Source organism: Macaca fascicularis, chromosome 7 (assembly GCF_037993035.2).
Source record: "Macaca fascicularis isolate 582-1 chromosome 7, T2T-MFA8v1.1".
NCBI classification, from domain to species: domain Eukaryota; kingdom Metazoa; phylum Chordata; class Mammalia; order Primates; family Cercopithecidae; genus Macaca; species Macaca fascicularis.
The window spans coordinates 100539376-100555359 of NC_088381.1; the positions used below are offsets into that span (position 1 = coordinate 100539376).

Below are 15984 nucleotides of genomic sequence, written 5' to 3' on the forward strand. Positions count from 1 at the left end.
CTCTGTGACCAAAAAAATTCAAATGAATTTTTATCTGGTGAACTATGGGCCAAATCTCCTTTCTATTAAAGGAAAGTAAGTGAATAAGGAATGAGGTCTTCTTAAGTATCCGCTGGTACTCAGAACAACTTGCACTGAGAATTCAAATACTAAATGGAACAGCGACCTAATCTGAACTGAAAGTCAGTAGTGAGGTGGCAGGTATAGATGGACGCTTCCAGATGGCTCTTGTTACCAACAAAAGTGTAATGTGTTTCTGGTACCTAAGCTAATCTATGTTTTTGTTTTTTTGTTGTTCGTGGTGGGTTTTTTTGTTTGTTTTATTTTTTTGTTTTTTAATCTGATGCATTAGAAAACCCTAGGAGAGAAGATCCAGGACACAATGGCAGGGCACAGTGGGTCCAGTCCACGTGACCTGCTCTCTCCTGAAAGTGGAAGCCTGGTAAGGCAGCTGGAGGTCAGGATCAAAGAACTGAAAGGGTGGCTAAGAGATACAGAGCTTTTCATCTTCAATTCCTGTCTGAGACAAGAAAAGGAAGGAACAATGAATACTGAGAAACAACTGCAATACTTTAAGGTAATAAAAAAACAATCAAAGTTGATAAAAAGCTCTTTTTATGGTAGGGATGAAATATTTATCAAGTACATAAAGTATTATACCCATGTATCTATGTATCACTGTGCACCTAAATGTTTCCTTGAATTTATAGACAACCTCCACATTTCTTATATGCCTCTGTGTGTATAAAGATGAACATTAAGCATATCAAATATACATCGTAGAGGGAAAATCTCTGCTGCACGTGTGTGTTTTGCAATGCTTGTTGAGGGAGAACTTTGATGAATTAAAAGCAGACCAGCAAACATTAAAGATTACTAAGGCCTTTGAAGGACAGACCTAAATGTTCTATAAATAACTTGGATAAAAATACTTACACAAATTGACATGATAAAAACACATGATTTAATTGAAGTCCATTACTGCTAACAAAAGGAAACATAATTTTTACATATGAAAGAGTCAACTACTTATGGAGGGAAGAAATAAAGCAAAACAAGTTCCTATATTATAGGCATATTCCATTATAGAATCTACCAACCTCAGCAACACAACTATTCATATTCACTATATGTCCATGGAGAGGCATTTCACCTGGTTTGTTTCTATTGTTTACACAATATCTATTTAAAAGCAATTTAACATTAGAATGTTTTCCCCTATTGCCCAACCTAGCCCATACTGCTTGAATCTTTCCATAAATGCAGTCATTATTTGGGTTCTGGCTAGTGTCAGCCTGAGGCTTTGGGGTTGCAGAATTTGAATTTGGTGGCAATAAATCTTCATCACAAGAAATCTTAGAGAGGAGTAAAAGGAAAAACAAGAAGAAAAGAACTTTTTGGAACCAAGCAACCATTTCTTCTCAAAGCATTGTAGGTCCAAGTTTTATTCATCCCACCCTGCCTGCAATCATCCAGTAATCTGTCAGAAAATTTAGTCACATGTGATTCACATTCTCTCTGCCAAACAGGCAGAGTCATCTTGCTCACCTCTATAACCCAAGAGGAGGCACCCTCAAAGACAAGACCACAATACTTCCCAATAAACTATCTGTATTGCACACCTGTAAATTACCTTTCATTGAAAACCTCCTCTTCTGCCACTTAATGGACAGACCAAATTGGAAGTTAAAGTGTCTTGCCAAAGCAAATGGGTTTATGGTCTGAAATCTAATACCCAGATGATTTGCTGTTTTATCTCCACTTGACTCATCCTAACCTCTACTGCAGGGAGATGGAATCTTCAGATCTTTTAATGAAACTTTTCAAACTTTTTGAGATTATGGAGCCCTGATGATTTTTCTTTATGACTTGAAACTAGTTCCTTTCTAAAGTTGACCTTGAGGAGTTTGATCAGATAAGTTAGGGGGATCTAGCATAATGGCACTTTTTTATTGTTTTTAAAGAAAATTTTATTCATGACTGTTGGAATAAATCTCTTTCCTAGCCAGAATTTTAAATAATTCTGAGCTATTTACTCTTTGTGTTTAGTGTGTGATTAATCCAGTGTTCTGTGTGTTACCACATTCACTGGAAGAATGGAAGCAAATGTTTGTAATATAATAATAACATAATGTAATGTTTGTAACCTGTCAAAATTATAATTGGTAATAAGCATGTACAGAGTAAAAATTTTTTACTTACCACAAACCCAAAGAACAGGTACACTCTGCCTTTCTAAGTGATGAAACAGCTCAGACAGGAGAGTGACTGAAGAACCTTTTTACATATGAGAAACCCTCTGCCATGCTCTGCCTCTTGTGGGTTCCCAAAGGCCTCCTGCCATGACTCGTCACACAGAAGAGGACAGGCTTTATCCACAGGGTTTAGTTTTATGATTCTTTATCCTATAAATCCTCAGCCTTTTAACAGAAGTCCTTTATATGACACTAAGAGTAATGATAGATAAACTACAATGTACTCTCCAGGAGAATGGAAGGGAAGGTGCTACATATGAAACGGAAAACCCATAGCTTTGTAGACAGAACTGTGTTTCCTTCTGATAGATTGGTCTGGGATAAGACAAGGGATCAGGATCTTCAGTTTTCAGAAAAAAGGACAAACCAATTGTGGAACATTTTCCTTTTCTTTAAGCAATAAGTATGAGAAATATGGGACTACACACAGGAGAAAATTCTACCCAACAAAGAAAGAGTCCAAACTCAGCAAGAGGGAAGAAACATGAAGGTGTGGACCTAAGAGCCCTGGGACAGGAATGCAGAGTTATCGAGGAATGAACACACTCTGACAACAAAATGCAGGAGAGCATGTCAGGGATTTAATGAGGCCAGCTGGCAAAGGGCCCCTTCGAGCTGCGTGTGTGCAGCTTCAATGCCGTTGGCTGGAAAGCACTACTTTTTAATGATGATCCTTCAGAGAGAAAAGAAAATAATTGCTTAATCATATGTTCCTTGTATCCCATAACCAAATTCATTATTCTAAATGTTCAAAATGGGAAGATATTATTCCTTAGCAGCTAAACAAGGCCACAGCACTGGCCTGGTCCCAAAACCAGTTGAGGAAGAGCAAGTTTAGACCTGTTACAAGACTTTGTCATCAAGAAGGTGAATGAGTGGATTAGATTTAATAACCTTGTTGATGATTAATGAACCAAATCTGCTTTCATAATTTAAATTTGACAAAGCACTTTTATGCATATTGTTATACTTAAAATATACACTAATTATATAAGTCAGAAAATTATGATTACCTTCTTATATGTGTGGGTATTTATTTTTATGAATGAAGAATTTGAGTTGTGGGAAGGTAATGTGACTCGTTTGAATCCCCATAGCAACCAGCAGTAGAGACAGAGGAAAAACGATTGTCTTTGAGTACAGATTCCCATCCTGTCATTCACTGACTTTTCAAATAAACTTTGAAACTTTGTTTTACTCTGAATCAGGGGTTGACCGACATTTTCTGTTAAAGCCAGATAATAATATAATCTCTGTACGAATTATTCAGCTCTGCCATCGTAGTGCAAAAGCAGCCACAGACAATATGTAAATGAATAAGTATGGCTGTGTTCAATAAAACTAATTTACGAAACTATTTACAAATGCAGGGCAGTGGGCTTGATTTGACCTAGAGGCCATAGTTTCCTGACCCTGCTCTAGGTTACAAAAATTATTACAAGCATGAGAATGGATACAGTCTGTGTCGTCTTTAAAGAAAAGAGACCATGCTACAATTGCATTAGGGGAACAAAAAGTTATTTTAATAATTGTAACAACCACAACTAATATGTATGAGGCATACTTTCTAAATGTTTTACCTGCATTCACTTATTAGTCATCACCATCCTGAGACTTATTATAGTATGATCTCTTATGTTTTACTTTTATTTTTAAAATTTTTTAAATATGTGTGTACATAGTAGGTGTATATATTTATGGAGCACATGAGATTTTTTTGTTACAGACATGCAATGAGTACTAATCATATCGTGGAGAATGGTGACTAAATCCCGTCAAGTATTTACCTTTTATGTTACAAACAATACTATTATACATTTTTAGTTATTTAAGAATATACAATTAAGTTGCTGTTGACTATAGTCCCCCTGTTGTGCTATCAAATACTGGGTATTATTCATTCATCCTATTTTTTTCTTTGTACCCATTAACCATCCCGTTTGCCCCTACTACCCTTTCCAGCCTCTGGTAACCATCCCCCCAACACTCTATGTCTGTGAGTTCAATTGTTTTAATTTTTAGAGGCCACAAATAAGTGAGAACATGCAATGTTTGTCTTTCTGTTCCTGGCTTATTTCACTAACAAAATGATCTCTGGTTCGATCTATGTTGTTGTAAATGACACGATCTCATTCTTTTTTATAGCTGAATAGTATTCTATTATGTGTATGTACCACATTTTTTTTATCCATTCATCTGTTGGTGGGTACTTAGGTTGGGCTTCCAAATCTTGGCTATTGTGAATAGTGCTGCAACAAATATGAGAGTGCAGAAATTTCTTCAATATACTGATTTCCTTTCTTTTAGATATATATACCTAGTAGTGGGATTGTTGGATCATATGGTAGCTCTATTTTTTGTTTTTTGGGGAACCTCTAAACTATTCCCCATAGTGGTTGTCCTAATTTACATTCCCACCAACAGTGAACAAAAGTTCCCTTTTCTCCACATCCTCGCCAGCATTTGTTATTGCCTGTCTTTTGGATAAAAGCCATTTTAACTGGAGTAAGATGTAGGCACTTATAACTACAAAATTCCCTGTTAGTACTGCTTTTACTGTATCCCATAGGTTTTGGTATGTTGTATTTCCATTATCATTTGTTTCAAGAAACTTTTCAATTTCCTTCTTAATTTCTTTATTGACCCATTGGTCATTCAGGAGCATATTGTTTAATTTCCTTGTGTTTGTATAGTTTCCAAAATTCTTCTCGTTATTGATTTCTAGTTTTATTCCATTATAGTCAGAGAAGATGCTAGATATTATTTCCTTTTTTTGGAATGTTTTAAGACTCGTTTTGTGATCTAACATACGGTCTATCCTTGCAAATGATCCATGTGTTGAGGAAAAGAATGTGTATTTTGCAGCTTTTGGATGAAATGTTCTGAAAATATTTATTAGATCCATTTGGTCTATAGTGCAGGCTAAATCCAATGTTTTTTTCTTGATTTTATGTCTAGAAGATCTGTCTGATGCTGAACGTGGGTGTGTTGAAGTCTCCAGCTATTACTGTATCGGGGCCTATGTCTCTCTTTAGCTCTAATAATATTTGCTTTATTGATCTTGGTACTCTAGTATTGAGTACATACGTCTTTTAAATTGTATCATCTTGCTGAATTGACCCTTTTATCATTATATAGTGACCTTCTTGGTCTCTTATAGTTTTTGCATTGAAATCTATTTTGTCTGATATACATATAGCTACTCCTCCTCTTTTTTGGTTTCCATTGGCATGGAATATCTTTTTCTATCCCTATACTTTCAGTCTATGTGTACCTTTACAGTTGAAGTGTATTTCTTGTAGGCAACAGATCAATGGGTTTTATTTTTCATCCCTTCAGCCACTCTGTGTCTTTTTATTGGAGAATTTAGTCCATTACATTCAGCATTATGATTGATAAGTTGGGACTTACTCCTGCCATTTTCTTATTTGTTTCCTCATTGTTTGGCAGTCTTCTCTTTCTCTTTCTTTCCTTCCTGTCTTCCTTTAGTGAAGGTGTTTTTCTCTGGTGATATGATTTAGTTTCTTGCTTTTCATTGTTTGTGTATCCATTTGTATGTTTTTTGGTTTGAGATTACCATGAGGCTTGGAAATACTGTCTTATAACCCATTGTTTTAAGCTGATAACAACAATACTGTTTGCATAAACCAACAAACAAGCAAAAAGAAAACTAATAAAAACTCTACACCTTAACTTCATCCCCCTGCTTTTTAGTTTTTTGTTGTTTCTACTTATATTTTATTGTACTGTCTGTGTCTTGAAAAGTTGTTGCAGTTATTATTTTTTATTGGTTCATCATTTAGTCTTTCTGTTAGGATAAGAGTAGTTTACACACCGCAGTTGCATTGTTAAAATATTCTGTTTTTCTGTGTAATTACTGTAACCAGTGAGTTTTATATCTTCAGGTGATTACTTGTTGCTCACTAATGTCCTTTTCTTTCTAATTGAAGTATTCCCCTTAGGATTTCTTGTAGGACAGGTCTGGTGTTAATGAAATCCCTCAGCTTTTGTTTATTTGGGAAAGTCTCTATTTCTACCTCACGTTTGAAAGGTATTTTTGCCAGATATACTATTCTAGGGTAAAAAGTTTTTTTCCTTCAGCACTTTACATATGTCATGTCACTTTCTCCTGGCCTGTAAGGTTTCCACCGAAAAGTCTGCTGCCTGCCATATTGGAGCTCCATTGTATGTTATTTGCTTCTTTTCTCTTGCCACTTTTAGGATCCTTTCTTTATCCTTGACCTTTGGGAGTTTATTAAATGCCTTGAGGTAGCCTTCTTTGTGTTAAATCTGCTTGGTGTTATATTCTGCTTTTTATTTTTTTTTATTTTTTTTGAGATGGAGTCTCGCTTTGTCGCTCAGGCTGGAGTGCAGTGGCACAATCTCGGCTCACTGCAAATTCTGCCTCCCGGATTCATGCCATTCTCTTGCCTCAGCCTCATGAGTAGCTGGGACTACAGGCACGCACCACCATGCCCAGCCAATTCTTTGTATCTTTAGTAGAGACAGGGTTTCATCCTGGTGCTAGCCAGGATGGTCTCGATCTCCTGACCTCGTGATCCGCCCACTGTGGCCTCCCAAAGTGTTGGGATTACAGGCATGAGCCACCGCACCCAATCCTTGGTGTAATATTCTTGTACTTACTGATATCTTTCATTGGGTTTGGGAAGTTCTCTGTTTTTATTATCCCTTTGAATGAACTTTCTATTCCTATCTCTCTACCTCCTCTTTAAGACCAATAAGTCTTAGATTGGCCCTTTTGAGGCAATTTTCTGGATCTTGTAGGCCGACTTCATTGTTTTTATTCTTTTTCTGTTGTCTCCTCTGACTACATATAATTCTGCTTTTTTTTTTTTTTTGAGACAGAGTCTCGCTTTGTAGCCCAGGCTGGAGTGCAGTGGCATGCTCTCGGCTCGCTGCAAGCTCCACCTCCCGGGTTCACGCCATTCACCTGCCTCAGCCTCCCAAGTAGCTGGGACTACAGGCGCCTGCAACCACACCCAGCTAATTTTTTGTATTTTTAGTAGAGACGGGGTTTCACCCTGTTAGCCTGGATGGTCTTGATCTCCTGACCTTGTGATCCACCCACCTCGGCCTCCCAAGATAAATTCTGCTATTAAAAGACTGATGCATTCTTCAGTATGCCAATTGCATTTTTTCAGCTCCAGAATTTCTGCTTGATTCTTTTTAATTATTTTAATCTTTATCTGGTAGAATTCTGAATTCCTTCTCTGTGTTATCTTGAATTCTTTGAGTTTTTGCAACACAACTATTTCAAATTATTTGTCTGAAAGGTCACATATCTCTGTTTCTCCTGGACTGGCCCCTTGTGCCTTATTTAGTTCCTTTGGTGAGGTCATGTTTTCCTGGATGGTGTTGATTCTAGTAGATGTTCTTCGGTATCTGGGCATTGAAGAGTTAGGTATTTATTGTGATCTTTACTGTCTGGCTTGTTTGTACCTGTTCTTCTTGGGAAGGCTTTCAAGATGTTTGAAAGGACTAGGGTGTTGTGATCTATGCTGTATTTGCTTTAGGGAGCACCCTAAACCTAGTAATGCTGTAGTTCTTGCAGACTCAAAGAGGTACTGGCTTGATGGTCTTGGACAACATCTAGGAGAATTCTCTGGATTACCAGGCAGAGACTCTTGTTCTTTTCCCTTACTTTCTGCCAAACAAATGTTCATTCTCTTTCTCTCTCTCTCTCTCTCTCTCTCTCTCTCTCTGTCTCTGTTATGAGCCACCTAAAGCTGGGGGTAGAGTGACACAGGCATCCCTGTGGCCACTACCACTATGACTGTGCTGGTTCAGACCTGAAGCCAGCACAGCACTGGGTCCCACCCAAGGCCTGCTGCAAACACTCCCTGGCTACTGCCTGTATTTGCTCAAGGCCCTGGGGCTCTACAGTCAGCAGGTGGCAAAGCCAGCTCTACCTGTGTGCTTCCCTTCAGGGTGGCAAGTTCTCCCAGGCCCCAGCTGGGTCCAAGAAGTGCCTTCCAGGAGTCAGGGACTAGAGTCAAAAACCTTAGAAGTCTACCAGGTGTTCTGTTTTACTGTGGCTTCACTGGCACTCAAATCACAAGATGCAGTTCTTCCCACTCTTCCATCCCCTTTCCAAAACCAGGGGAGCCTCACCCCATGGCCACCACCACAGACCATGGAGAGTACTGCCAGACTGCCGCCGATGTTCCCTTAAGATTCAAGGGCTCTTGTGTCGGCTTATGGTGAATGCTGCCTGGCCTGGGACTCACCTTTCAGGGAAGTGGGCTCCCCTCTGGCCCAGAGCAAGTCCAGAAATGCCATCTAAGAGTCAAGTCCTGGAATTGGGAACCCCAAGAGCCCACTTGGCACTCTACCCCTCTATAGGCCAAGCTGGTATCTAAGATGTGAGACTAAGTCCTCTTTACTTTTCCCTCTGCTTTCCTCAAGCAGAAGGAGTTTTGCCCTTTAGCCACCACACCTGGAAATCTGCTAAGTCTCACCTAAAGCCAGCAAGTCTCAGAGACTTATCCAAGGCCCTCTACATAGTACCTGGGTATTACTGCTGGTTTTTCAGGGCTCAAAGGGTCTTCAGTTAGCAGGTGATTAATGCTGCCAGGACTGGGACCTTCCTTTCAAGGTAGTGGGTTTCCTTCTGGCCTAGGGTTATGTCTAGAGCTGTTGTCTGGGAGCTAGGGCCTGGAACGGGGGCCTTAAAATGTTGACTGCTGCCCTATCCTGCTGTAGTTGAGCTGGTATCTAAGATGCAAGACATTCAGAGTGGATCATCATTAAATTGGTGTACTTGTCGAGGGTTGCAAGGGGAACGATTAGGGAGCCTTCTATTCTGGTATCTTGCTCTGCCCCATCCACTATCATGGATGAGAAAACTGAGGTGGGGAAAATTGAAGTAACTTACTCAAGGTCATAAAGTTAGTAAGTGATAAAGCCAATAGTCACACCTAGAAACTGTTTCAGAATCTGCCCCTATGTAGACTCAGAAGTCCCTAGGTCAAAGATCTGTTACTTGCAAGAGAAAAGCACATAGTTTACTCTTTTGTTCCTTATTCCATTCTGAATACTTGACAGCCAGCTGGAGGAAGTCAAGGAGTCAATGTTTTAAATCTTGGAAATTAAATTTATAGAATAGGGCCTTTGAAAACCAAACACCGCATGTTCTCACTCATAGGTGGGAACTGAACAATGAGATCACTTGGACTCAGGAAGGGGAACATCACACACAGGGGCCTGTCATGGGGAGGGGGGAGGGGGGAGGGATTGCATTGGGAGTTATACCTGATGTAAATGACGAGTTGATGGGTGCAGCACACCAACATGGCCCAAGTATACATATGTAACAAACCTGCACGTTATGCACATGTACCCTACAACTTAAAGTATAATAATAATAAATCAATTTAAAAAAAAAGAGTTATTAGCGTGAAAGAGGAGGTAGAGAAAGAGGTAAGAGTAGAAAGTTTATTCAAGGAATGATAACTCAGAACTTCCCAAACAAAAAAAAAAAAAAAAAAAAAAAAAAAGGATTTCAAATTAACAATAAAATGTGCACCATTGCCAAGTAATTACTCTGAAAAGGAATATCACTAATTTACTTTTATAGAATAAAGGAAGAAAAGAGCTAAGCAGTTCATATGCTTTAAGGAATGTTTCCTGAAACCTCAGTGCATAATTTTCGGAAATAAAAATAAGATCAATTTCATCCAATCTTTTAGGGGGGATTTCTCGTGTCCGCTATAACCAATTTCAAATGGTACCATAAGTTCTCATTTCCTCTGACCCCAAAACCACATTTAAAGGAGATGAGGCTGAAAGACAGGATAGAATGTTTTAGCAGTTTTTATGTATAAGAAAAGTAGCCATGATTCCTACAGGTGCCTGGATCATCCCTGCTGCTCTATCTTGGAGCCATTACAAACTTTGTAATGATGCTGTTGGCAAAGATGCAAACAAAGAATTACAGTAACTCGGTCTAACCGTAACAAAAGCATACAAAACACTTTCAAATTCAACAGACATCAAACAGGACTTAATCCTTTCTGCGTATCATAGATACATTTTTAAAAAAACATATTAACCATGTATATCCATCAAAAGAAAGCCAGGTATATTCATCAACAGTCTTTTATTAGATTTTTTTTGTACCACATATTAAAAAACCCATCACCTAACAGTTCTTTGGAAATAATTTTAAATAATTGGATACAGTTCAGAACTGCCTTATAGGAAAAATTGGCTGGGTTAAGGTTGAAATTCAAAGATAGATTTATTATAAATAAATGTTATTCACACTACTGTCTGAGGGTGGTGGGAAGACCCACAGAAAATTTTTACAGGTAGTCCCAGTACAGTTTTCTAAAGTAAAAGAAAATGGAATAGCAGCCCAATTCTTTCTGACTACGTATTTTGCTAGAAGAAGATGCTGAATGATTCCTATGAAGTAGAGAGTTCTGCCCTTGGTTTGAGAAGGCAGAGATACAGCTATGCACTCATTTTATATGTGGTGTTTGTACTGCTGCTATCAGACAGACCAGATTCATGGAAATCAAGAATGTCATGCTAATCTAGAAAGAGGAAAGAGAGATCTCACCCATCTTTACTTATTGTCTTGAAAATCAGACAGAACAGCATTTAGCCTCTGAAACACCAGAGAATGAATGTTTCTACTCTTAACTGGTCTCTTAAATTTCTTAAATGTAACTTTCTTTGTTAGTAAATTCAAATAAGGAAAAAACTGGAAGAACATAATTGCAAAGGTATCTCAATGCTCTCCGTTCAAGTAAGTATAGGATGGGAACAGTGAATCTGATCCATCATAGTTGAGAGGCTTAAGTGTGGATTCAAGTTGCTTGTGTTTGTCCTGGCTCTACCTCTTTCTGATGGATGATCTTCCTGAAAGCTCCAGGTTTCTTATCTTACAAATAGAGATAATGATACTACTTACCTTAAGAAGTGGTTGCGAGTGTTAAATGAGATAATATATACATGAAGACTGCTTAAAATAGGGTCTGCCTACTAAAAGCTCAATATATTTTAGCAGTCAGCATTAGAATTCTAAAGCATGAAACTGTACTTTCAAAAAAGCATTTATATTTAATAAAGCAGGGTTATAGTAAATAGATGAAGCAAATTCCTTGGGGTTTCACCTACTTTGGTGAGTTGTATGATCTCTAGGAACTGAATTATCTATTAATTGGATCATTGACCTACTTACTATCTAGGTAAAATTGTAAGAGAAGTTTTTTCCTTCCCAAGACTAGGAAAAAAGGAGATAGTCAGTATACCTCCCAAGTTTGCCCTTTGACCTGGGAAGGAAAAGCTCTTTTGGGGTGGTAAAAACTAAGTCCCAGATTATTAAGGGTGGGTCTCCACATTTGGGCTACTTTTCCTCTTTTGAGCAAGGCAGCAAGCCAGTTACTTACAGTCCATTTTCTACTCCAACTTCTGTCTCCATGACCTTCTTTTGTAAACCCTCCTTTTACCTGTTTCTCCAAAATTATTACATTATGTGTGCACACATGAGTGCACACACACACACACACACATACACACACAATTAGACCTTCACTTAAGGAGAGAAACAAAATTTATATTTTAATGTCCATATTGAATTGCCAGTCATCTTCTGTAACTTTTACTACAACATGATTCTTTTATAATTGACCAATTAGTAGTATTTATTGAGTATCATCACTAGTTTCTGTTAGTTGGCAACACTATGACCTAGGACTTTCAGCTGTGTGATCTCAGGTAAGTAATTTTTCTTTGCCTGATATTATTTATAAATTTAGGTTTTTTTGATTGAAAAGCTTCCCTTCAACTCTAGCATTCTTGTGATTCTGTAACAGCTATCTTTTTCTATTGGTAAATTTTTCAATTATAGATGTCATTCAATTTCTTTAAACAACACTTTCAGCTTGGCACAAAATTTTAGGTAGATCAGCCAATGGCCAGTTCTGTATACCAGGATTTATATTTCCCTCATTGAAAATGATACTGCAAAAGGCAAGAAGCATCTTTTGAACAAGAATTGCAATGTTATTGCCTTTAGCACCACAGTAGCAATCTTTCTCTTTGTACCCATTTCCTTTCTAGCATTATAATGTTCAGTACAGACACTGGCCTAAAAGAGGAAAGTAAAAAGTCTTCCCAGTTATGAATTTCAGTCTGGATAGCCGTACTTATAACATGAATATGTTTTTACTGGCTTCTAAGTTAACAGAGACTTGTTTGAGTCATTTTTAAAGTGAAAGGAAATACACTAATAAACTGCTAGTGCAGTGATGGCAAGCAAATGTACAGATCTATAAGATGTAAGGCAGAAAATTCTCAGTTAAAATTCATGACCAAGTTGAAGAGATTGAGGATTTGAATCTGGAAGGACTAACCAGAAACCCTACCATCATAGGCCTAGCGTCTTCCTTTCTCATCTCTTAGGTAACTTGAAGTCCTTCACAATATATGTAGAGGCTTAGTATATCCTTGCCTGTCCTTTTGTTATCAGTTTTCCACATTATATTCTTTTAGGCAAGTTTCTCACAAATTGCATTCTAACCAAATCTGACAGTCTCTATCTTCTAATAAGAATATTAAGCCCATTCATATTTATTTCCTTGATTAAGATTACTGATCCTTTTTCATCTTATCACATTCTTTCATTTAGGCACTGGGCTGGGTTTTAGCAATACCACAAAGTTTATATTATGGGCTAGTTTAAATATTTTGCTACATGGAATGCTGTTTTCTTTATTTCTACTGCAGTGAATTGGAATGATTTTTTTAATTACGTATTTTCTTTATTTACAGTCTCAAGATTGATTCCGATGCCACTTTTAAATTTTAAAAATGAGCTTGTTTTTCTTTCTCTGTCCTCCACCCTATTTCCCTATTTTTGTTGATAATATATAATCTTAGATTTAATTTTTAGGTATTATTATTATTTTACTAATATAATTATGTCCTTTTTTCATACCTTCAAGTATTTCTTTTGACATTTGCAGTATATTAAAATAATTCAGGCCTAGCTTAGAGGCCCATTCTTGTAATCATAGCACTTTCGGAGACCAAAACAGGAGGATCACTTGATGTCAGGAGTTTGAGACCAGCCTGGGCAACATAGTAAGACCCCATCTGTACACACAAAAAAAATTGTGTTAAATTACCTGAGTGTGGTGGCGGGTGCCTGTAGTCCTAGATACTTAGGAGGCTGAGGTGAGAAGATTGCTTCACCCCAGGAGTTCAAGGGTACAGTGAGCTTCAATTGTGCACTCTAGCCTGGGCAAGAGAGCAGGACTGGGTCACTAAATTAATTTTCGTTAATTCTTTTTTGTTGTTTTTTTTTTGAGACAGAGTCTTGCTCTGTCGCCCAGGCTGGAGGTACAGTGGCCCAATCTCGGCTCACTGCAAACTCCACCTCCTGGGTTTACGCCATTCTCCTGCCTCAGCCTCCCAAGTAGCTGGGACTACAGGTGCCAGCCACTGCACCCAGCTAATTTTTTTGTATTTTTAGTAGAGACAGGGCTTCACCATGTTAGCCAGGATGGTCTCCATCTCCTGACCTTGTGATTCACCCGCCTCGGCCTCCCAAAGTGCTGGGATTACAGGCGTGAGCCACCGCGCCCAACCTGCTAATTCTTTATACCGCACTCTAGCCTGGTTAAGACAGTGGGACTGGGTTGCTAGATAATTTTTTTAATAAATAAAAATGAAAGTAATTCAGAATTAATTCTTCATACTATTTTCATTGCTGAACATCAGTTTTTTTCATATAACAACTTTCCATTAAAAATGTATTTTTAGTACTCGCTGTTGGATCATCTTCTAATAATTTTCACAGGAAAAGCCCATTTCTAGCATTTTTTCCAAACCCTGTGTGTCACAAAATGTATTTTACTTTTACCTCACATATAAACAATAGCTTGGCTGAATATAAAATTTTTCTAAGGGCTGTGTAATCTTTTGTCATCAAAATTTCTGATTCTTTTGAAATTTGTAGTCATAAAAGAGAAGATATGCTTATCTTTTATGTGTGAGTTGTAGCTTTTGTTTTAATTTCATTTATATAGACTAGGACTAGGTATTGGTCTCATTTCACTTTTTTTTTTTTGCTGGGAACATGGTGAGTCCTAATTGATTTTGAAAATCCCGCTTTAGATCAGGAAAGTTTTACCCGCTATTTGATTATCGTAATTTCTCCATATGTTTAGTTACATCTTTTTGAAAGGCCTGCTCTGTGCATATTGAATCTCCTAGATCTTGCCTTCACTTAAAAAAATCTATTTTTATTTTTATTTCTTCATCTAGGGACTTCTGGTAGAATTCTCAAGCTTGTTTTCTGTTTTTGCAGTACCTAATTTTGTAATTAATTGTTTTCATTGCAATTTTTAATTCAATAGAAGTTCTTTTCATTTTTATACAATCTTTACTGATCTTAAATTGTTCTGTCTTCCAAAGTGCCTACTTACCTCCGTGCCATGAATGCAATATCCTTGTGCCTGTTTTCAAGACATGAATTGTTTTCTCTTTTTCGGTATTTATTTATTTCAGTATTGTTCTGAGTCTTCAAATTGGGCCCTCATTTGAACTACAGTGTCTGTTGATGTGTGTGTTGATTTTTCTGTCCATTTTTTGAGGAGTTTTTGTTTTCTAACACTCGGTATTGAAATAGATCCTCTTTGAAATATTATATAAATGGCTCCCTGTACAGATGTTTCAGTCTAAGACAAAAACCAAAGGGAAATTTTAGATTTTCTTCGATTTTATTAAAATTCAGGGATCAGAAAGACCATATGTATGGAATAGCAATTTGTGTATTGATACTGAAGCGTAAGGTAAACTGTCTAACGTCAAGTGGAGCTGCAAGCAGAGCAAGTATCCTACTCTTTGCTAATTTACCAGGGATGTCTTCAGTGTTCCAGAGCAGGAGGGTGGTCTTGCAGAGCATGTTTCAACCAGCCTGGAAGGAGAAAGTCCTATTAGGAGGTTGCTATTCTGTAACTTAGGTGATATGACCTGAGGGATTGATATGGGACAATTACAGTGAGAGGGAAGAGATTGGATTTCTACCCCCCACCTCCCAGCTTTATTAAGGTATAACAGACAAATAAGAGTTGAACATATTTACAGTGTACATTGTGATGTTTTGATATATGTATATGTTGTGACATGATTAAATCAAGCTAATTGGCATATCCAACACCTCAGACACTTGTCATTTTTCTTGCTTTCTAACTGAAACTTTGTGACCCTTTGACTAAAATCTCTTCACCCCTTCCACCCCCTCCCCCCATCTCCTACCCCAGTCTCTGCTAACTGGCATTCTAATATCTTCTCTGAGTTCAATTTATTGAAATTTTACATATAAATGAGATCATGCAGTATTTGTCCTTCTGTGCCTGGCTTATTTCACTTAATATAGTGTCTTCCAGGTTCATCCATGTTGTCACAAGCGACAGGATTTCTTTCTTTTTTAAGAAAGAACAGCATTTCATTGTGTATGTGTGTGTGTGTAAGTTTGTGTATGTGTATGAATGTGTTTATCCCACATTTTCTATAGCCATACATCAGTTTGATTTTTTCCATGTCTTGATTATTATGAATAATGCATTGAAAATGGGAGTGCAGACATATTTTTGACATACTGATTTTACTTCCTTAGGATATATATCCAGAAGTAGTATTGCTGGATCATGTGGTAGTTCTCCTTTTAATTTTTTTTAGGAAACTTCATATTGTT

At 37.5% G+C, this 15984-nt stretch overlaps 1 protein-coding gene across 6 annotated transcripts in view; it reads left to right on the forward strand.

The window, feature by feature from the left end:
- AKAP6 (A-kinase anchoring protein 6) overlaps positions 1–15984 on the forward strand; it is a 527913-nt gene that overhangs the window by 417991 nt on the left and 93938 nt on the right. For all 6 annotated transcript variants that reach the window (XM_015453690.4, XM_073997217.1, XM_005561045.5 and 3 more), the window contains one exon: positions 353–577. In XM_015453690.4, coding sequence (XP_015309176.3) covers positions 353–577 — 225 coding nt within the window. The remainder of the gene's footprint in view (positions 1–352; positions 578–15984) is intronic.